Raw genomic sequence first — 21,629 nt, 5'->3', positions numbered from 1 at the left:
AGCTGATTAAAGTTAAGAAGATCAAGATAAACATAAGAAGAGATATGCATGAAGAAGGAATTCCGTGAAGAATGGAATACTTGGAATAGAAGATATCTGATTGATATATTTTAGGAAGCAGAATTATATTCCATATCAATTAGCGATTATCTTGTAACTGTGTAGTATATAAACACAGACATAGGGTTTACACTATAAGTGTTATCATTATCGAGAATATTATTAAATATAACCCTAGCAGCTCTCGTGATATTTTGTTCATCACTGAGAGATAACAGTTCCGGATTGTAACAGAGTTTATTGTTTAAATAAAGTTTGTTTTCTGTTACATAAGTTCTTGAAGTTTGATTTGATTGTAATAAACACTGTATTCACCCCCTCTACAATGAAAGTGTGACCTAACACCCCACCACAACTACACCTCCACAGCGGCGAAGGATCCAGACACGGCGTCGAAGGAACGGCCCCGCCACCAGGAGTTATCAAACACCTTTACAAGGATCTTGTATAGGACATTACAGAGGGCTATAAGTCTAAGATCTTTCATTGAACAAACATTCTTTTTTTTAGGGATCAAAACCACATTTGTATCATTTTAATTTGAAGGGAAAGAACACGAGTTTAACCACTCTTTGTAGCAACTAAATACCTCTTTGCCAACTATCGCCCAAAATTATTAAAAAAAGCTTGATTAAGTCCGTCGGGCCCTGAGCCTTATCAGAGTGCATTTGCTTTATGGCCACCGAAAATTCCTCAAACGAGACTTCTGCAATTAACCTTTGATTTTGCTCATCTGTGACCATCTTCCCCAGACTATTATGCTTCCCGATTGTTACCAACAAAGATATTGACAAAGTAGTCTTTAACAATGACACACATGTCTCCATGCTTGTCAACTATGGTCCCTACATCAGTTTCCAAATATGCCACATGGTTTGTTTTCCTCTTTACCGAGGCATTAGCATGAAAAAATTTTGTATTGTGACCCCCTTCTGCGAGTCAGAAAACTTTCGTCCTTTGCTTCCAATAAACCTCTTCATGTACAAGGTTCGTCAAGTTTATTCTTCTCTTCAAAATATTTCTTCAAACCATCTGCATCAGTTCGATCAACTAAGCTTGCAAGAACCTCCTTTTGCTTTCTAGTTTTATCTCTGAATTCGTGGAAGAAGTTTCTCCCCCATCTCGTCATAAAAGAAGAAACAAAGATGAGTTTGGGTAGAATATGCATAGAAGGAAGTTCCAGCCAAAAATCAGCTACTTCTTTGCGAAAACTTGGCTCTTCTAGCCAAGTGTTTTCAAATCTAAAACAGAACTTCTGCTTTGAGATATTTACACTCAGCAAATCCAAATTAATTGTGTCATGATCAGATCTAATAACATGATGGACTGACAGTTTGCAAATAGGGTACTTGTTTAACCAAGCACGAGCTGCAAACGCCCTATCCAACTTTTCCTTCACCTAGTTGTTGGTGCCACGACCCTTTCCCAAGTGAACCAACCTCCACTGAGATCAATCTCAGCGAGCAAACTGAAGGATTAAGCTCATCTTCAACTAAACGAGAGAATTTTAAACATCATTATGTCTGAAAATTGTATTTACAAGAAGCTTACTCAGAAAACATCAACCAAGAAAGATTATATACTCACTTCTAATCTAACAAACTTTCCCGCTTTTTTTAACAAACTAATTTAAGTGAAATTCTAAACTACCCTTACTAATATTTACAATTACTAATGTGTCCTTCTTCCCAATATCCCCCTCTCAAGCTGGACTTGAGGAATGAACAGCAAGGCCAAGCTTGGAAGCAAGAAACTGCAGTTTTGTAGAAGGAAAAGATTTTGTAAAAAGATCAGCCAACTGAAGATAAGGCTGAACATGATGGATCTTGATGAAATAATTTACTACATAGTCCCTAATAAAGTGCCAATCAACCCTTAGATGTTTAGTCCTTTCCTGAAAAACCTGATTTTCAGCAATGTACTTTGCTGCAGTATTGTCACAAAACAAATCAACTGGAAGAGGAACATTAATATGCAGGTCAGCAAGAAAACCATGTAACCAGATAATCTCACTTGTAGTGTAACTCATACTTCTATACTCTGCTTCACAAGTACTCTTAGAAGTTGTTTTCTGTTTTTTGGTTTTCCAAGATATCAAGGAATTACCAAGAAAAACTGCATAGCCAGACAAGGATTTAGCAGAAAAAGTGCAAGTACCCCAATCTGAGTCACAATAAGCTGATATAATCATCTCATTCTGAGAATGATAGAATAAACCCATGTTAATAGTACCCTTGAGATATTTAAGAACATGTAAAGCTGCTTGAAAATGTGTAACAACAGGAGTATTGAGAAATTGACTTAGTTGTTGAACAGAATGTGAAATATCTGGTCTTGTCATATTGAGATACAACAACTTGCCAATAATTCTTCTACAAGATTCAGGATCAGGTAACAAAGGACCATCTGTAGTACTCAAATGCAAATTGGAAGGGAAAGGTGTAAGAACTGGATTACAGGATTCCAAACCTGTATCTTTTAACAGATCTAAAATGTACTTCCTTTGATTGAGAAGAATTTCAAATTCAGTCCTTGACACCTCTATGCCCAAAAAATATGATAAAGAACCAATGTCCTTAATAGTGAAAGCCTTATGAAGATCATCCTTGACAGATTGAATATTGGATAGAGAATTTCCTGTCACTAACAAATCATCCACATATGCCACCACAGCAGTAAAATCACCATTTGTGTGATTCTTGACAAATAAAGAATAATCCTGAGTGGACTGCAGAAAACCTCTTTCTATCAAATGTTTAGTCAATTCAACATTCCATTACCTGACAGATTGTCTAAGGCCATATAAAGATCTTCTAAGCTTACAAACCATGCCAGAAGGAACTGTATAACCAGGTGGAGGTTGCATATACAATTCTTCATCAATAAAACCATGCAAAAAAGCATTGTTTATATCAAGCTGATGAATAGGCCAATCTTTAGCAGCAACAATAGCTATAAAAACCCTTACAGTAGTGAACCTGGCAACAGGACTAAAAGTATATTTATAATCTTTTTCTTTAATCTGCCTATCACCTCTAGCAACCAATCTAGCCTTGCATTTATTTAAAGAACCATCAGGATTAAACTTTGCCTTGTACACCCATTTGCAGCCAATAGCAACTTTGCCAGGAGGCAATGAAACCAAGTCCCAAGTATGATTAGCATCCAAAGCTGCTAATTCAGTTTGCATAGCATCTATCCAATTTTGATCAAGTTGAGCTTGAGCATATGAAGTAGGTTCATGAATTGACAGAACTTTAGCAAGAGTAGCCAAATAAGCTGTACTAAAAGAAGTCAATTGTGTATCAGCAAACACATTAAAAGCTTGAGAACAAAAAGCTTTTGATGTGTTTGAAAGAACATAATCAGTGTACTTCTGAGGAATCTGAATAGATCTAGATGACTTCCTTAAAGGAACAATGGATGAAGAAGCAATATTATCAGAAATGATATTATCAGATTGAATATGAGCATCTGAGGATTCAGAAATTTGATTTAAAGAATCATCATCAACAATATTATCAGTAACATTGTTATCAACATTGTGATTCATAGAAAATGAAGGAATATATGAAGATTCAGTAGAAAAATCTAACTGAACAGATGGAGAAATAACTGGAGAAATGGATGATTGTTTAAAAGGAAAAACATTTTCTTGAAAAGTAACATCTCTGCTAATGATCACTTTATGATTATCCAAATCATATAACTTGTATGCTTTCTGTGCATAAGGATATCCTATAAAAACACACCTGAATGCCCTTGAAGCAAGTTTATCAGATGTCTTGATTGTAGAATAACAAAGACATCCAAGAACTTTTAGTCTGGAATAATCAGGATCTTGTTGCAAAAGAATTTGATAAGGAGATCTCCAAGACAGAACTAAACTAGGCATTAGATTGATAATATATGTAGCAGATAAAACACAATCTCCCCAAAATTTGATAGGAAGATTAACATGAAGTCTAAGAGCTCTAGCAGTTTCTAATAAATGTCTATGCTTCATTTCAATTCTGCCATTTTGTTGAGAATTATGAGGAACAGATTTCCTGATGAATAATTCCTTTAGACGCAAAAAGAGTATGACAATATTCTTGAACAAATTCTGTTCCATTGTCAGTCCTTATCATTTTGACTGTAGTTGAAAATTGATTCTCAACATAAGAAAGAAAAGCAGTCAATATATGAGGAACTTGAGTCTTATTATGAACTAAATGAGTTCATGTAGTTCTAGAATGATCCAAGATGGTTAAAAAATATGTAGCACCTGATAAAGAAGGAGTTCTGTATGGAACCCATAAATCTATATGAACCAACTCAAAAATTTTAGAAGCTAATGAAGTTGAAATATCAAATGGCAATTTATGAGATTTTGCCAACACACAAGCTTCACAATTGAAATCAGATACAATATTCTTTGAGGTTACACCAGACAAATGCTTAAACTTTGTCATTGACATATGACCAAATCTAGCATGAAAAGTATCAAATGAAACAGAACACTGCATAACAGAACTGTTTACTGCAGTAGAAGAAACAAGTGAAGCAGAAGAAACGTAATGCTTCAGAGGAAGAGTACTAGTAGAAACATGTGTTAAAAGTTTGTAAAGACCCCCATGTCTGATGCCCATAGCATTGATGACATTAGTTGAAGGGTCTTGGAAAGAACAAGAATTAGGCTGGAAATTAGCAACAAGCTGATGTTGAACAAGCAATTGAGCAACAGATAGCAAATTATGTTTGAACTCAGGAACATAAAACATATTTGACAGTGTAAGATTGGGAGTCAAGACAACAGATCCAATGGTATCAACCAATTTCATACTACCATTAGGTAAGGCAATATGCAATGGCTGATCAATCTTATGAGTATCTGAAAAAATATCTAAAGAAATTGCTATATGATCACTGACACCAGTATCAATAATCCAAATATGCTCATTCCTATCAGACTGTTCAGATAAAACATTAAAAGCTGAAACAGTACCTGTAAAATTGTATGCAGAAGAAGAATCAACAGAAGCAGCCTGATTCTGATTCATGAATTTCAAAAATTCCTTGTACAAAGCTGCATTGTTATCACCAGAAATAGTTTGATTTGTTTTATCTTGAATAGATACATCAAGAGGACTATCACAAACTTCTTGAACATTAGCAGCAAATTTAGGAACACCAGATCTAGCTGAATTAGTAGAAACCTTTCCTTTGTACCAATCAGGATAACCAACCAGCTTAAAACATTGATCCTTTAAGTGCCCTTTCATCTTGCAAAAATCACAAAACCTATCTCCCTTATTTCTTCTAGGATCCTTAATTGCTCTTTGATTCCAATTATGGTTAGGTTTAGAACCAAAACTAGTATTTCCATGACCAAAACCAGTATTTCCTTGATTCCAAGAATTTTGATTCCAACTCAACAAAGCACTCATTTCAGTAGACTGTGAATTAACAATTGAATTCTGTTTCTCAATCTGTTGAATCATATAATATACCTTGTTAACATTTGGAATTGGATCCATGCTTAAGATATTAATCTTAGCTTGATCATAAGACTTGTTTAAACCAGCAACAAACTGAATCAGTTTCTTCAACTGATCTGCTTCATTTAGTTTCTTCACAAATCCACAAGAACATTAAATCAATGCACCACAAGAACAATCAGGCAAAGGTTCAAGCACCTGTAACTGGTCCCATACCTTCTTCAGTTTATTGTAATATTCAACAACTGAATCACCTCCTTGAACAACAGACATCAAAGACTTATGAATCTCATACAACTGAGGAGCATTAGAATGACCATATCTCTCCTGAATTTCTAGCCACAAAGCTCTAGCAGATGGAGTAAAAATAAAACTCTCAGCAATAGACTTATCAATTGAGTATAACAACCATCCAGTTACCATGTAATCATTACATATCCATTTTTGATGATCAGGAGAATCATCAGCAGGACGAACCAATGATTCATCAATAAAACCTATCTTGTTCTTAGCACCAAGTGCTAATTGAACACTACGATTCCAGTTCACATAGTTATTACCAGAAAACGTAATCTGACCTAGCTGAGCATTCGAGTTGTCACTCGAAGAAAGAAAATAAGGATCGTTGTAGTTGATAGCCGTATTTGTACCTAAATTTACATTTTGCGTATTGTCGTTTTGCGAAGAAGCCATAGAAACAGATTCAAAGATGAAATGAAATGTACAATTCTAACAAGGAATCAACAGAAAAAACACAAATAGAATATGATATTGATACAAATTCTCACAAAGATCAAAAGAAAAACACATGAAAAATGAAGAAGAATGCAAGAAATCGAAGAAAACGAAGCTTCAAACCAGTATATTAATGGCGGAATGATCGAAAACACCGTATTGCTCTGATACCACGAAGGATTAAGCTCATCTTCAACTAAACGAGAGAATTCTAAACATCATTATTTCTGAAAATTGTATTTACAAGAAGCTTACTCAGAAAACATCAACCAAGAAAGATTATATACTCACTTCTAATCTAACAAACTTTCCCGTATTTTCTAACAAACTAATTTAAGTGAAAGTACTAAACTACCCTTACTAATATTTACAATTACTAATGTGTCCTTCTTCCCAATAAAAACTATCGTCAATAGCCTGTCTAAAACCCATCAGGCTTGGAGGGTGTGAAACTTCCCCGCACTTATCAGAATTATAAAGGAGGTCGTTGAAATCTCCAAAAATGCATCAAGAAAGCCACAAAACATTAGCTAGTAAACGAATTAATATTAGCCAAACAATCTCCAGAATTTTTTGGCTAAGCTTGCTTTGAAAGCTTAGCCAAAAAATCAGAAGAAGACTCCGCACAATCCATATTAGAAAGAGCAGCATTCGAAAATAAAACTCTATTATCGCCAATAATATCCCTTACTTTTTCGTGCCCACTTCTTCTACGCTTTCTTTCTTCAATATTAAGCCCAAGTAACTCATCATCTTTAAATGCCCATTAAGGGTATTGACATTTGAAAATACCGCTGAAAAATTTAAATTTTCACTTATGTTATTGAACCCCGAGATTATTGCTGAATCAACCATGTCAAAACCTTTCTGTGTGGGTCAACAATCCACAAGTGAAGCATAATTCCCCTAAACGTTCGTATTTGCACTAGACATCACACTCTGTACCATCTTTTTTGCAGATCTTTTTCTTCCTTTTTAGAGGCTTTCGAACATCAACCTTGATCCGCAATCTCATACTTTCATGCCAGATACTAGTGTTTTTGTTAGGATCATACACATAAAGGAACCAAAAAAGTTTCTCAATTGCTTACCTACACTCTGAGACATAAAAACCAGGAGGCAAACCATGAATTTGGATCCAAAAATTTAGATCAAACAAAGGCACTTGTAACGGGTCTCCTCCACTTGGAATATTATTCACGACCCACATAACTCCGTTAAGGTCTGAACCCACACCATATCATCAACATGATAGAATTGAAATAAGAACACACCAGGCTTAATATCTTTAATATTAATAACACGTGCAGGCCTCCACACACGTGCTAATTTTATTTTCATTCCTCGCGTATTAATATTTTTTTAATCTTCCTACTAAACATAATTCAAACTTGTTGAAAACCTCCTCTACATCATCTGCAAAGATTAACTTGCGTTTTCTTCATCATCGACACTCATCTGCAAATTGATTGCTACACACACTTAACTAGACAGAAAAAAAACATTTTATATTATGAAGTTTACGTCTATTATGATATTACTATCTTATAAAAATAATTGTAAATATGCAATTTTCAATCTAAAACAATCAAATGTATAACTTGTTTTACGTTTTCTAGAAATTAAATGAAATTATCTTTGATTTCATTATATGTTATTTTTGTTGTATTTGAGGTAGTTTTGCAAAAATATTTTGACAATCATATTTTTGCATATATTTTTAAAAAAAAAGTATTTTTAAAAAACCTCTAAAAAAATCACGCATTAGTATTTAGAAAAATGACCCAAAATCTAACAATTTGGGAACAAATGGTCCAAAATATCACAAACTGAAAAAAAGGCCTTTAATATCAAACACGCAAATAAGCCTTGCATTTTACCAATCAAAATAGTGTTCTTATTGTTGGGCTGTAAAAATGTAAAGCAACGTGCTTTTTTCATGAGTTATTAGCATGAAAACGCATGTGTTTTTATGCGTTTGAACCATAAACGCATTTGAAAAATGCGTTTTTAGAATATATTTTTTTAAATTTTTATAAAAAATTATTTTATATTCTAAAATTAATATAAATGTAAATAAAAAATGTGTTTATAGAAACGTAAATAAAAAATGCGTTTTCAATTGATAAAAAGGATCATTTTTCCGGATTGTGAGATTTTGGGTCATTTTTTCTAAAATTGTGATAAAAAGGGCGGATACCATAGTATTTATAGGTATTGATTTTAAAATAGTTAGTAGTATCCTTAATTCATTCTTGTAACATCGTACGAGGCAGTGCTGACTTAAAACCTAACCTCCAAACCGACCTAACGGAACAAGTCATCAGCCGGAATAATCAACTTGCTCATATTTTAACTCGCTGCAAATTTTAGGTTTGTATTTTTTTCTACCTATTGTTTCATTTTTGTATTGCACACCAACTGTTTGATGAAATGCCAAAGTGAAAAACTTGTTCATTTGAAAGAAATTAAACATTGGGTCATTGGTGTAGACTCTGAGGAGTAGAATTAGGAGTACCCAACTGTTTTATGAACTTGTTTGCATTGCTATGTAGCGGGAAGTTGTCGTACGAGAATTTGCGTAATTTGAACTGAAGAATGTTGAAGGGGAACAACTAAGAGAATAATTGACTATAATTAACGACATTTTCCTTGACGCAATTCCCGCTTTATTTGCCTTTGAATGTAGTAGTAGATGAGCTAGAGTTTTATTATTTAGGAAAATTTTGGTATAGGTTGTATTTAGGCAAATTTTGGTATAGGTTGTGTAGCGAAAGAGATATACGTGAAAGAAAGTCCGATGATGAATGTGGGTGATCAACTTTTTTTAGCTAAATCGATTTGAATAGAACTAGAAAGAGAGTACACAGTCTAGGGGTATCTCCGTGTGCGGAACAATTGGAAAATGTCATTCAACAGGTCACAATATGTGGTCACCTATAGGAGTATGGTGACTTTTAATGGTTGCGTAAACAATTCATGAATTTAAAATTTTCAATTCTTCAGTTTGTTGTTTAAATTTGATGCAAATTTCGCACCCTTTACACTAAATGTTTGGTTCCGCCTCGGAAGTTGAGTGTTTTAATTTAATTTTTGTACATGTGATTATCTATCTGAATAATTCTTGTTTCTCACGGACGGGGCCAGGGAAGAGATTTGAGGAAGTAGAAGATAAAATGTTGTGTAGATAGATATCAGTACTCTCAGTAACTGGTATTTGCAATGTTTCCATCATGTGCTCGAGCTCTATCGTTGCGAAAGAATCGCTACAGGGACTTGAACAGAATTTCAAATTTTCTGCTGAATTCTATCAATGTTTCAAGACCCACTTCTTATATATGCAAAGCGTCCTTCATCTCATCTGCAAATACGAGTAAGTCCTTCAATTAAATTATGCAATTTACAGGGTAAGTTGTATGGTTCGCCATCTGCTAATTTTCTTAGTTAGTTTTGTGTAGTTTGACTTTGACAGTGATTTATTACTTTTTTGCTGTTTAGGATCCATCATGGATTGTTTTAAAATAAATGGTCATCAGGTGACAAGCAATCAATTAAAATTGATTCCAAAATCGTGTATCATCAGGCTTCTATGCAAGGCTAAATTTTGCTCCAGTCCACCACATATTGATGCGAACCTTGATATGGAAGAAGTATTTATTGATTCTAGTAATAGTGCCTCTAGTTCCGATCCCAAAGATAAGTTTACAAGTAATAATTCTATTGAGTTCAGTAAAGTCGATGCAAACATGCTTCCAACTGTACTGCTTATTGGGCGACCAAATGTCGGGAAATCTGCTCTATTCAATCGGTTAGTGTCCTTACAAAATTCTAAGTTCAGTTCTCAATTCATAGAACTGATATACGAATGTTAAGTTTGAACAGTGTAATATTTCCATGACAGTGATTAGTATTTATGAATTCTTTTTCTTTTATAGTTTGATCCGGCGAAGGGAGGCACTTGTTTACAATACTCCTAATGATCATGTTACTCGAGATATACGAGAAGGGATTGCAAAACTGAGTGATTTACGGTTTAGGGTATTGGATTCTGCAGGTTTGGAGGCAGAGGCTTCCTCTGGTTCTGTTCTTGGAAGAACAGCAGGAATGACGGAGAATGTGTTAAAACGGTCTCAGCTTGCACTTTTCATGATAGATGCAAGGTTAGTTAACCAAGGTTTTTTAGCTTAATATATATTACTATATGGAAAATGTCATTTTAATGACTTTTAACTGTAGATGAATCAAAAGAATTAAGAAGTACCTGAGTTGAAAACAACAATGTTCATCACCTGTCTGGCATGTACTACATATTAAACTGATTTACCCCCATACTAATCAAGGAGTGAAGGTGAGTCAAAGTGTCCACCAGGTGTTAGCTATTTATATTTTATATTTTATATTTTACAAAGTGGAGGCTGTACTTTACACCGATTTTCAAAGTAGTGGCCAAATTTTCGATTTCTCAGCCAACCTTTACTTCTGCCTTTTAAAAATATGGCTGCCGTAAACTCCCGTTAAGTCTTTGCTGTTAGCTAATATATTTAAAGCGTAAATTACAGAATGGTGGCTGTACTTTACACTTATTTTTTCAGTAGTGGCAATACTTTTGAATTTTCAAAATAATGACATATTGTTAGAGTTGTAGAGAGTTTCCTAGATTGATGCTAATATTAGGTGTTGATTAACAAGTCGCTCTGTGATCACGCTGGTTACGAGTTTTTTCAATGGGTGGATGCTCTTCTCAATATTTTTGCGAAAGTTTTGATTCGTGGTCTTGTGTGAGGAGATTGAAAAAAATGGAAGCCGAGCACTTGATTGAATTAGAAAAAGTGAAAAAACTACCTTCTTGTATATACAAAACTAAGTTGTAAGTTCTGGCATGAGTTAGTGACTTAGTGGCAAATTTATAGTCCAGGAAATGTCTTCATTTAAGTATATATAGGAGTTGTATATACAGTAGACTTATTAATGAAATTAGTTTTTCTGTTTGGCCAATTCTCTCTTCTTACTGTTCTTCTAGGAGCTTAGTTCCTTGCTTAAAATGGGACAACTGATTTATTAATCTTATAAACTGGTGCTTTCATTATGCGCCCCTAACCTTCTCAGTCGAGACTCTCCACTGATGAAATCATGTCTGATCCTAGCATAATTTTGCACAACCTCCAAAGTCCAAACTCAAGTTGATGAAATGCATTCTCATGTTATTATGATTCCAGCCATCCAATAATCAATATCCTCAGTTTCAATCATGAAAGAAGCCATTTCCAATTTGTCCGCTATGATGTCAGAACTCATTAAAGTTAACGAAAACACTTCAGACACCCCTCATCCTCCATCTCCAGTTTCCCAACAATATACTACTTATTCTCCATCTTCACCAGCATCCACAATCCGCTTCCACTTACCAACCCATTATCTACCCTCAAACCTCCGAAACTACACCTCAGTTATTTTGATGGAATGAATCCATTGGATTGGATATTTCAAGCCAATCAATTCTTCAACCATTAACGAGTTCCTCCAGATCAAAAATTAAGTATGATTTCACATAATATGCCGGGCCAATTGGTATATGGCCAAGCATTAAGTTGGTATATGTGGATGGTTCAGAATAATCAACTTATGTCATGGGAATTCTTTTTTTAAATCTTTAGAATTGCGCTTCGGTCCATCTACGTATGAAAGTCACAGGACTGCAGTCTTTGAGTTGCAACAAATGGGAACTGTAGAGGATATCAAGATTCAAGCCCAATTCGAGACCCTATGTAATCGAGTACATGGCCCACCAGCTGGTGCAATCCTCGATTGCTTTCTTTTAGGATTGAAACCAGAAATCCAACACGAGTTAGCCCTTTGGAAACCCTATGATATATCTCTGGCAATTGGCCGAGCCAAACTCGTTCAGTTTAAACTTAATGACTCCAGATCTAGACCCCTTATTTTTAGTGCGAGACCCCTCTTCTAAATACTACTTCTCCTTCAAAATTACCCTAGACCATACTTAACTTTACTACTCAAGCTCCTCCTTTACCCACCCCTCCACGTTCCAGTCATAACATTTCTCCTTGTAGACGGTTGAGTGATGCTGAAGCTTGCGAGAAAAGATCCAAGGGCCTTTGTTATACTTGTGATGAAAATCGGCTTCGGGTCATAACATAAGTGCAGATCTCCCCACTTTTATTTCTTACTCCAGAGGAATCTGAAACAAAAAGGCATTACACACTTCCCAACCTGGTCTATAACAGTGAACATGTGAGACAACCAGACGCACAAGTCACTGGATCAACACAAACTCAAATTATTACCGCAGATGAAAGTGAAACTACCTTTTCTGACGTGTTACGAGGTGTTCGACTTTCAAATGCTTGCATATTTTTGGTTGTCGTGTGCTCTTACATTATGAATTACAGTTGTATACAGGGCCATGAGTTTTTAATGCTTATTGATTCTAGGAGTAGGCATTATATCATTCAACCACGCGTTGCAGAGTTTGCATCTTCCAATTCTTATGACACCAAGCTTTTCTTTTGGTGGGGAATGGTGAATTTGTCAAATGTCAAGGAAAATGCACTGATGTTCATATGGTCTTCTACAGCCCCTTACTATTCCATCTCAGATATCGGAAGACATCACTATGGATTTAATTACTCATCTTCCCCCATCTCAAGGTATAACTGCTATTTGGGTTAGTGTGAACCACCTCACAAATTAATCTCACTTTAAACCCCTTTCATCTAAATAAACAAGCTCCTTGTGTTGCTTCAGTGTTTCTCAGATATATGTATAAACTCCATGACCTACCAAAACCCAAAACGTCAGACCGTGACCAGCTGTTTGGTGTCTCATTTTTGGCAAGAATTATTCCACCAATTAGTACTAAATTGAATTACAGCAGTTCCTACCATCCCCAAACTGATGGGCAGTCCGAAGTTGTCAATCGCTCTCTTTAAACCTATCTTCGTTGTTTTACCAGTGAATAACCAAAACAAAGGTCTTGATACTTACATCTTGCAGAATTTTGGCATAACACAAACCATCACACGGCCATTGGAATGACCCCTTTAAAACTTCATATAGTCGTGATCCACCTACTTTGCCATCATATATTCTTCACTCCTCTCCCAACGCCTCCATTGATGCCACATTGGGCTCAAGCCCAGTGACTTCTAAATACAGAATCAAACAGACCCAAAAGACGCATGTCAAATGAGGCCTCCAGCATGGTCCAAAGATTATTGTATGTGACACAAGTTGAATTGGTCAACAGTAGTTATTTTCTTTTAGTCATGTGTTAGTGGATTCATTTGTTATTGTTATTCAGTTCACGCTCTGTCTCGAAATAGTGACAAGTTTATGGTCCAGGAAGCATGTCTTCATTTAAGTACATGTAGGTGTTGTATGTACTGTAGACTTATTAATGAAGAAAGGCTCATGTAGTCATATTTATCTGTTTGCCAATTTTCTCACTTCTAGGAGCTGATGTTCCTTCCTTGGAAAGGGACAAATGATCTGATAATCTTATTAGCTTCACCTCAGTTATTATATCTGACGAGCATTCCGTTTCTACATATTATCCCTGCAAATTCTTATGCCTACACCTCTGAATGATTCGATTATGTTCTTGTTTGTTGGACCAGGGGAATCGTGCGACGTCATATATTCAAGTTGATGCGTCATGTGTGCTACAATTTTTTTATAATATTACCCAGAACATGTACCTCTTGTTGTTTGGGTATAAATACTGTGCTATGTGATGAACTTTGTTTCTTACTTGAAAGAAATTTACTTAGAGAAGGACAATAAACTCAGAATTTAAAATGATCTGAAAACGTATCTCTGCTATTGTCCACTCCTATTAAATAGAAGTATGCCCTCAACATTATTAGATGATATATTTTTAAGGTTTTCATTTTCTATGGAATTCAAATATGATTTAAGATTAGAGTTGCAGTATTTCTTTTCGTTGTACATATCTGGCCTTCAATTTCTAGCTTACTTGCTCACTTCATCTATTTTGTGATTAGAGATGGATTGCAACCAATGGACTTGGATGTTGGAAAATGGCTGCGCAAGAATGCACCTGAACTGAAAACTATTGTGTTGATGAATAAGGCGGAATCACTAGATGATGGCCTCGGTTCTCTTGCTGCAGCTTCTGGTGAAGCCCTTAGGTTGGGATTTGGAGATCCAATTGCTCTTTCTGCTGAGACAGGCCAGGGTATGGTTGAACTATATGAAGCTCTTAGGCCATTACTTGAGGATTATGTGGTTCAACTTGTAAATGGTGAGTTACTAGTTCCCAAGCTCTTCGGCGGAAATTAATTGTCTACATTGATTGTCAAACTTCATGATATTAGTTTTTGTCCATACAAATTATCTTTGAGTGCTTGTAAGTGAACATAATACTTCACATGATCTCCTGCTCTTTTGTCCAATTTTGGTCAACCTAGTCGCCTTATACTCAAGTAGGTTATGCCTTGTTGGCCCTTTTTGACAAAAAAGCATTTTTGAATATGAAATCACTGAAATTATAAATAATGGAAAAACAAAAACCTGTTTTTGTTGTGGTGGTACTTGGTAGTGTGTGGGGGTGGGGGGGGGTCAAAGATATCAACAATGTGATTTATAATCACATTGCTACTTGAGTAAAAGGAGATCATGTTGACCAAAATTGGACAGAAGGGCAGGCGATTACTTGAAGTATTAAGTTGCTGAAACTTTCTTTTCACACCCAGGATGAGCTTAAGCTTCCTTTTTTTATATCATTTTATTCATCTGATTTTCTGGTCATATCTGAGTTATTCTAGTTTAAAGTCTTCACAATTTTTGTTTAATAACAGGCTTGTTAAAAAAATTGATATTCAGATTCTTTGAGGGTTATCTAACAGGGTCATTAAGCAGGGATCACTTCTACCATCTATTGCAAATATAAAAATACTTGTAACGACAAGAATTACATCTATAACACTTTTCAACCTTTTATATTTTTTTCTTTTGGAATTATGATGTCAGTTCCATAACCTGGTGTTAAGTTTGTTCTATTTTCTGAATCAAATATGGTATAGAAGGCAATCAGGAAACTAGCCCCTCTGAGGATGAGGAATTAAAGACCCCATTACAGCTGGCGATTGTTGGGCGACCAAATGTAGGGAAGTCAACCTTGTTGAATACAATACTTCAAGAGGAGCGTGTTTTGGTGGGGCCAGAAGCTGGATTGACAAGAGATTCAGTTAGAGTTGAGTTTGGATATCATGGAAGAACCATCTACATGGTAATCCATCTCTCTCTCTCTCTCTCTCATTTTTTTTACGTACAACAAAACAATGGAAGAAGTTTTAAAAGAATGAGCCAATGCTCTAATAACCCTTCCGGAGCTCTTCTAGTTTCATTCTTGTACTTTTTGACCAGACTGCATGAAACTCCTGGAATGAAGTGAAAGAGAGGAGAAAAAGCCATTAGTTTGCAAGAAAAACCCTTTGCGATCAATGAATAATGGGCTGCTCGCCAAAGAGGGTAGTCAATATTCTGTTCCAATAATATATAAGACGTACCTTCTGTGGTCCATAGAACTATAAAACAAGCTGTATATTAAATGGAAATTAACCCTGTACAGTTGGAACTTATTTTTATCTAGTTCTCCTGCAGATCCCTTCTACGCCCAAAAACAATAATTTATTTCCGTAGGTGTCCATCTTATGTGACTTAAACAAATCTCATTACTTGAAATTTCAGGATAGTTCATGCAAACTTTTTAATAATTTTGATAAAATTTGACCTCTGGCTCTGTTTCAGTAACGTTTGCCTTCCTTGAAATTTGAATTTTACTTGTATGGTGAAGCAGCATATAGCCTAATAAATTGTTTTTGAAGGATGCTTTTCTGTTTTTGTAATATGAAGTTATGCACTCCTAAATGCAAACATAGCTCTATATCTTAACTGCAAGTATTTGCAATGTTCATTCTCTTTGTGCAGGTTGACACTGCAGGATGGCTGCAGCGGACAAATCAGGAGAAGGGACCAGCATCCTTAAGCATTATGCAATCAAGAAAAAACCTAATGAGGGCCCATGTAGTTGTTCTAGTCCTTGATGCCGAAGAGGTGCACAATTTTGCCCGTAATGATAATACTTGTTTCTAATGGGTACCATTGACGTAGATACAGTCAACTAAGGTTCAGTTTTGCTCTCTTTGCATTTTGCAAATGATAATCAGATTGCCAATGCTAGGAGGACAATGAAACATGATGAAGTTGTCATAGCAAGGAGAGCAGTGGAGGAAGGACGCGGTTTGATTGTTGTGGTGAACAAGATGGACCTTTTGAGAAATTCCAGGTCATATGAGAGTGTCATTAAGGCTGTTCCTGAAGAAGTTCAGACTGTTATTCCACAGGTTTGCCCTCTGAATTTTCTTTCGAAATGACATACTCAATATGTCCCTCTTTCTTGAATTTATACCAAACGTCCAGTAGCGGAATATGAATATTAACTTTAGCAGCTTATTTTGATTTTCCATGAAAATACAATTTTATGTGTGAACAGTCTCTGAAATGATACTTTTTCAGGATATTTCATTGAACAAAAAGATTCCCTCATAAATAACTAACAATATTTAATACTGGCAAAAAAATAGTGTTGTGTACTGGTACTTAGTAAAAACCTTATCCGACATGAACTATATAATTGAACAATATTATTTTTTTATATATTGTTAGTAATATTATATATATGTATATTTCAAGAATTGCATTTATATTACAGTAAATAGTGAAACAAATAAGTTCATTATTCTTTATAACTTGAATAATAATTACTCGATAATTTAAATAATTACTCAATAATACAGTTGATACCATAATATTATCTATCCTTTATTTACGGGGTGGGACCATATTACCTATTCTATATTTACAGCCTGCTTCATTCCCCCACCAATATATGCCATTTTCTAATTGCGGAGGTACGCCACTTGGCAAGTAAGAGAAGAATCCACAAGAATCCCGTGAGTATTGCGGCAGGTGAGAAGAATCCCTGCTTTCTACGTTGCATCAAATTAATATAAGAGCTTAGTTTTTTACATCAATTTCTTATTTGTTTAGAATTCCAGGGACTTTGCAACATTGTTCTTTGTCATTGTTAGGTAATGTTCAATAGAACAATTAACAGTTACTATTCATTGAGGGGAAAAATATTCTATGACTAGAATTTTAAGTTTCCAGATAGTATGACGGTAACTGCCACTAGCAGTAACGACAAACTTAAGATTGTACTTGCTATGGTTAATGATCTAGTGGTAAGATGGGTTGGAGAGAGTTTCAAGCGAACCTATTAGGCATGCGAGGATAGTAAATTCTACGGTGAACATGTTTTGATTGTTGAGGTCATATTATTGAAACTCTAGAGCTGAATTGCATTGACATTGAAAAAGAAGAAGAGGGAGATGCTTGTAAAATTCAAGAATCGTGATCAAAGGAGACTGATATCATCATAGTGGAGCATATTGATTTTCTAAGCTAAGACAACATGTTGGAAAAGTGCCGTTGTATCGAAATATCTTATCCTTTCGAGATTGCTTTTTATAAATCTTGCTAATGATGTAGTAATTGGATGTTTTTCAACTCTTAAATTCTATGGTTGATTATCTCTTCCTCTATTGATTCTTAAATTTTATATAACCCGTTGATATTTTTTTTTTGAAAGGGGCGAAGTATGCAGCTATACGGGGAATTAAACCATTAATCTGCATTTTTTGTGTTATTTAAAAGCGACGTTGATCATAATTTATTTAATTTTTTTTCTTAGATTCAGATTCATAGGTTGATAGGAATATTATGTTTACGGTAGAGAATAAGAAAATGATTAGGATTGCATCTATATAAGGAGATGTAACATTTTATTGTTCGAAGACTGACTGATTAATGGATTTGAAAATTGATTTGTTATGGGATGCGATCCCATACTCTTCTGTTTTGCCATTAAGAAGTCGAAGGGGGTAGTGGTTTGCTATCATTTTAGGGCTAGTTGATTTTCTGTGATTAGTCCACCATATCTATCTTTAGCTTATTTTCCATCCTTGTCCTGCATCATTCATCCTTAGAACCTTAAAGCTAATTATATGTTCTTTCGCGGAACGTAATATTATATTTTATTGTTAAATGTATTTTGCATAATTTACCCTTTTAAATGTTTTCTATAAGAATGGGAAAAATATTGTATTATGCAGAAAACAATTTATTTTTTTGGGCTCTTATGTAGTATATATAACACATTTGTTCTACTGAAGAACACTGAATTTTGTAATATCAAAAAGATTGTGTACTGCAGCAAAATAAAAACACATTGTGTTGTAGAATGAATAAATGTGAGAAGTTGATTATACATACCTCTAAAGATAAAATTGGCTCCAATTAGATCACAACCCTATATATACTCGGTAATGATTGCACGTTAATTACAAAAATTTTAGTATAAATCATTTTTGATGAAGCTCCACACATGTAAACTCCCTTGGTTGTACCTTCCCCTTCATGTAAATGGAAGTGTGGAACATATATATGTTATAGATGTTATAGAAGGGCTCCTTCTCCAGCCTAGTAGTTCCCTTGCCTCCTTCATTGGTTGAGGGTTCAAGTCTTGTCATAGGCAGAGGTGGTTGTGTGTGTTATGTTTTCCGTTGTCGAAAGAAAGAGAAAGGAAGAGAATAGACATACATTTGCATTATTTAGTTTTTTAACAGTTTATTTAAATTTGACATCTAGATTGTTTGCAGGTAACAGGAATTCCTGTTGTGTTTGTTTCGGCATTGGAGGGAAGGGGCCGAATAGCGGTAATGGATCAGGTAATTGATACCTACGGAAAGTGGTGTTTAAGATTGACAACTGCTCGTCTTAACAGATGGCTACGGAAGGTTAGTACGTTGAAATCATCTTATAGCTTTTGTCTCCACTGGCAAATGATTTAACTAATTGGTAATGTTTTTCCACATGTTGCGGTCTTGGGACAGGTTATGGGCAGGCATTCTTGGAAGGATTCGGCTTCTCAGCCCAAGATCAAATATTTCACTCAAGTGAAAGCAAGACCACCTACCTTTGTTGCCTTTGTGAGTGGGAAGAAACAACTGGCAGATTCGGAACTAAGATTTCTTACTCGATCTCTGAAGGAGGACTTTGATTTGGGCGGCATTCCTGTACGTGTCATGCAGCGAATTGTTGTGAAAAATAATGCAGAAAATAGCGGTAACAAGAGAACTGAATATACTGGTAAAACTGTTGAAAGACAGATGTCGTCAGACAAGAGAGTTACCATCAAACCTGAAGAATTGCAAGTAGTGTGAAATTTAAAGATTGTATTTTCAACATGTTCATACTAATACCATCAAATTAATAGTTAAACCCACCCATTCCATATTGTCGTGTCAACTTCATGGCTACACATTATGTAACTGTAGGTTGCTTTGTGATCTGATCCGAATAGCTATAATTAGAGTCTTGGAGGTTGCTTAAAGAAATGGTCTGTGTTGGTCCATAGGATTATACTTGGTCTTATTACCAAGCTTCAGCATGACTAGAACAGTATGCATGTATCACCATGGTTCTGTATTTAGGAGTAGAGATGAAACTGCCAAACAGAAGCAGTTGGCATCAATACAGCAAAAAGGAAATTTAACTTAAATTTTGCAAAAAATGTACATTTGCAAGAGCTGTTTGCTTATCTCAAGTTCAAAGGCTTATACTTCTACCCCAGCAACAATATTACTCAAGTAAGGCCTTCCTCTCAAGTAGAATATAGTTCAAAATTTATTCAACCTCTTGTAATTGTAGAAATCATGCTATGATAAACATGTTCTCACATACATTTTACGACTACATTGGACAAATTTCAAAAACAATTGTTTAATATATATATATATATATATATATATGCTCATGGTTACATGGCAACCAAGCTTAAAATATAAACCATAAAACATTGATAAATAACATATTTACATTCTTATTTTACACGGCCCCCAGTGGTCCAGTACATTATCTCTCTTCTCAGCTTCCCACCTCTTTCCCCCACCATCCATCCTTCATCTTCGATCAAACCTACTCACTCACCTCATTCACTTCTCTTTCTTAATGAATCAAATATACCTTCAACTGTAGTAAATCACCAACTCTTTGACCAACAAGATTGACGATATCATCAATCTATGTAGAAAATATATGCTCATGTATCTTGTATATACTATTTGGCACTCTTCATAATACAAGTTGATGAATTGTGTTATACTAATAAGTGATTGTCATCATACTGATTAAAATATAGATACGGTGATTTATTTCATAGAATATTTGTTGGTAATTGCCAATGATTTAAAATTTCATAGATTCCCCCCTCTTATGTCATAATAATCGTTCAAAACTTCATTTATTGACATATTTGTAGCCTGTACATTCAACTACGATCATCTTCATCATTTCATATTATATAAGTTAGTGAATTCTGTATTATAAACAATGATTGTAGATGGATCGGAAAGTTTAGTATTAGGTCATGGTGGCAGATGGAGCTAGATCGGATATGATGGTGGAGGTAGATTGGAGATGGTGAGGTTAATTCACTAGCTGAAATGTAAGATGAAGATGTTGATCATAGATGAAGTATAAGTTGTATTGGTGATATGTACTGCTGCTGTATGTATATCAAGCATGTATTTTTTTTAATGTAATTGAGACTGATTTAATGGGCTGGCCGTTCTAATTAGAAAGGATTATGACAATTTCTAGTTTCTTATAACAACACTGTTAATCAAATAGAAACCAACTTAGAATAGAAACTAAAAACCCTTCCAGTCCATAACGTCTTAGCGTAGCCCAACCCATTAAACATCAGAAGAACCCTTTTCTTCCATCCATGGGCCCTGCTAATAAGCGGTCACACCCGTTTCTCTCCCGAACGTTATTCAAAATGAACATAAGGAAACAATTATTCACCGACGCCGTTTGCTTATCCATTTAATATATATACATATATATATAGATAGAGAGAGAGATTTATTTTTTGTCAAAAAAATCATATCAACGAAAATCACTAAATTGTTTCAATGTAAAATTATATTCAGAAAACATAAATCTTGGAATTAGTAAAGTAGACTTTAATTAATAATTTGTGTGTGATATGTCCCGTGTAAGGGTAAGATAAGCTAGAAGGGGGAGGGGGTGAATACCTTATCACTTTTTTAAAATTTAGAGCTTAACTTTTTAAAAGTTCATTCTCCTCTTTTACTTTAACTACTTGTATGCAAGTATGTTAGGTGCGGAATATAAAGATACGAAAAGAAGGTAGACGACACAGTCAATTTTATCCTGGTGCGC

At 35.0% G+C, this 21,629-nt stretch overlaps 1 protein-coding gene across 2 annotated transcripts; it reads left to right on the top strand.

Moving 5' to 3' along the window:
* Positions 1-8,494: 8,494 nt before the first annotated feature.
* On the top strand, positions 8,495-19,672 carry LOC141668639 (uncharacterized). Of its 2 annotated transcripts, none has more exons than XM_074475601.1 (10): positions 8,495-8,648; positions 9,423-9,648; positions 9,774-10,083; positions 10,211-10,435; positions 14,300-14,559; positions 15,344-15,546; positions 16,248-16,373; positions 16,487-16,663; positions 19,040-19,177; positions 19,274-19,672. In XM_074475601.1, the coding sequence occupies exons 2-10, from the start codon at positions 9,498-9,500 to the stop codon at positions 19,601-19,603; spliced, it is 1,920 nt and encodes a 639-aa protein (XP_074331702.1). In that variant the 5' UTR covers positions 8,495-8,648; positions 9,423-9,497; the 3' UTR covers positions 19,604-19,672. The 2 variants fall into 2 exon arrangements, with proteins under 2 accessions (XP_074331702.1, XP_074331701.1); XM_074475600.1 differs by having other exon boundaries at positions 15,341-15,546.
* The last annotated feature ends 1,957 nt before the right edge of the window (positions 19,673-21,629 follow it).

Source organism: Apium graveolens, chromosome 6, assembly GCF_009905375.1.
Source record: "Apium graveolens cultivar Ventura chromosome 6, ASM990537v1, whole genome shotgun sequence".
NCBI lineage: Eukaryota > Viridiplantae > Streptophyta > Magnoliopsida > Apiales > Apiaceae > Apium > Apium graveolens.
This window is presented reverse-complemented; position numbering and strand designations above follow the sequence as displayed.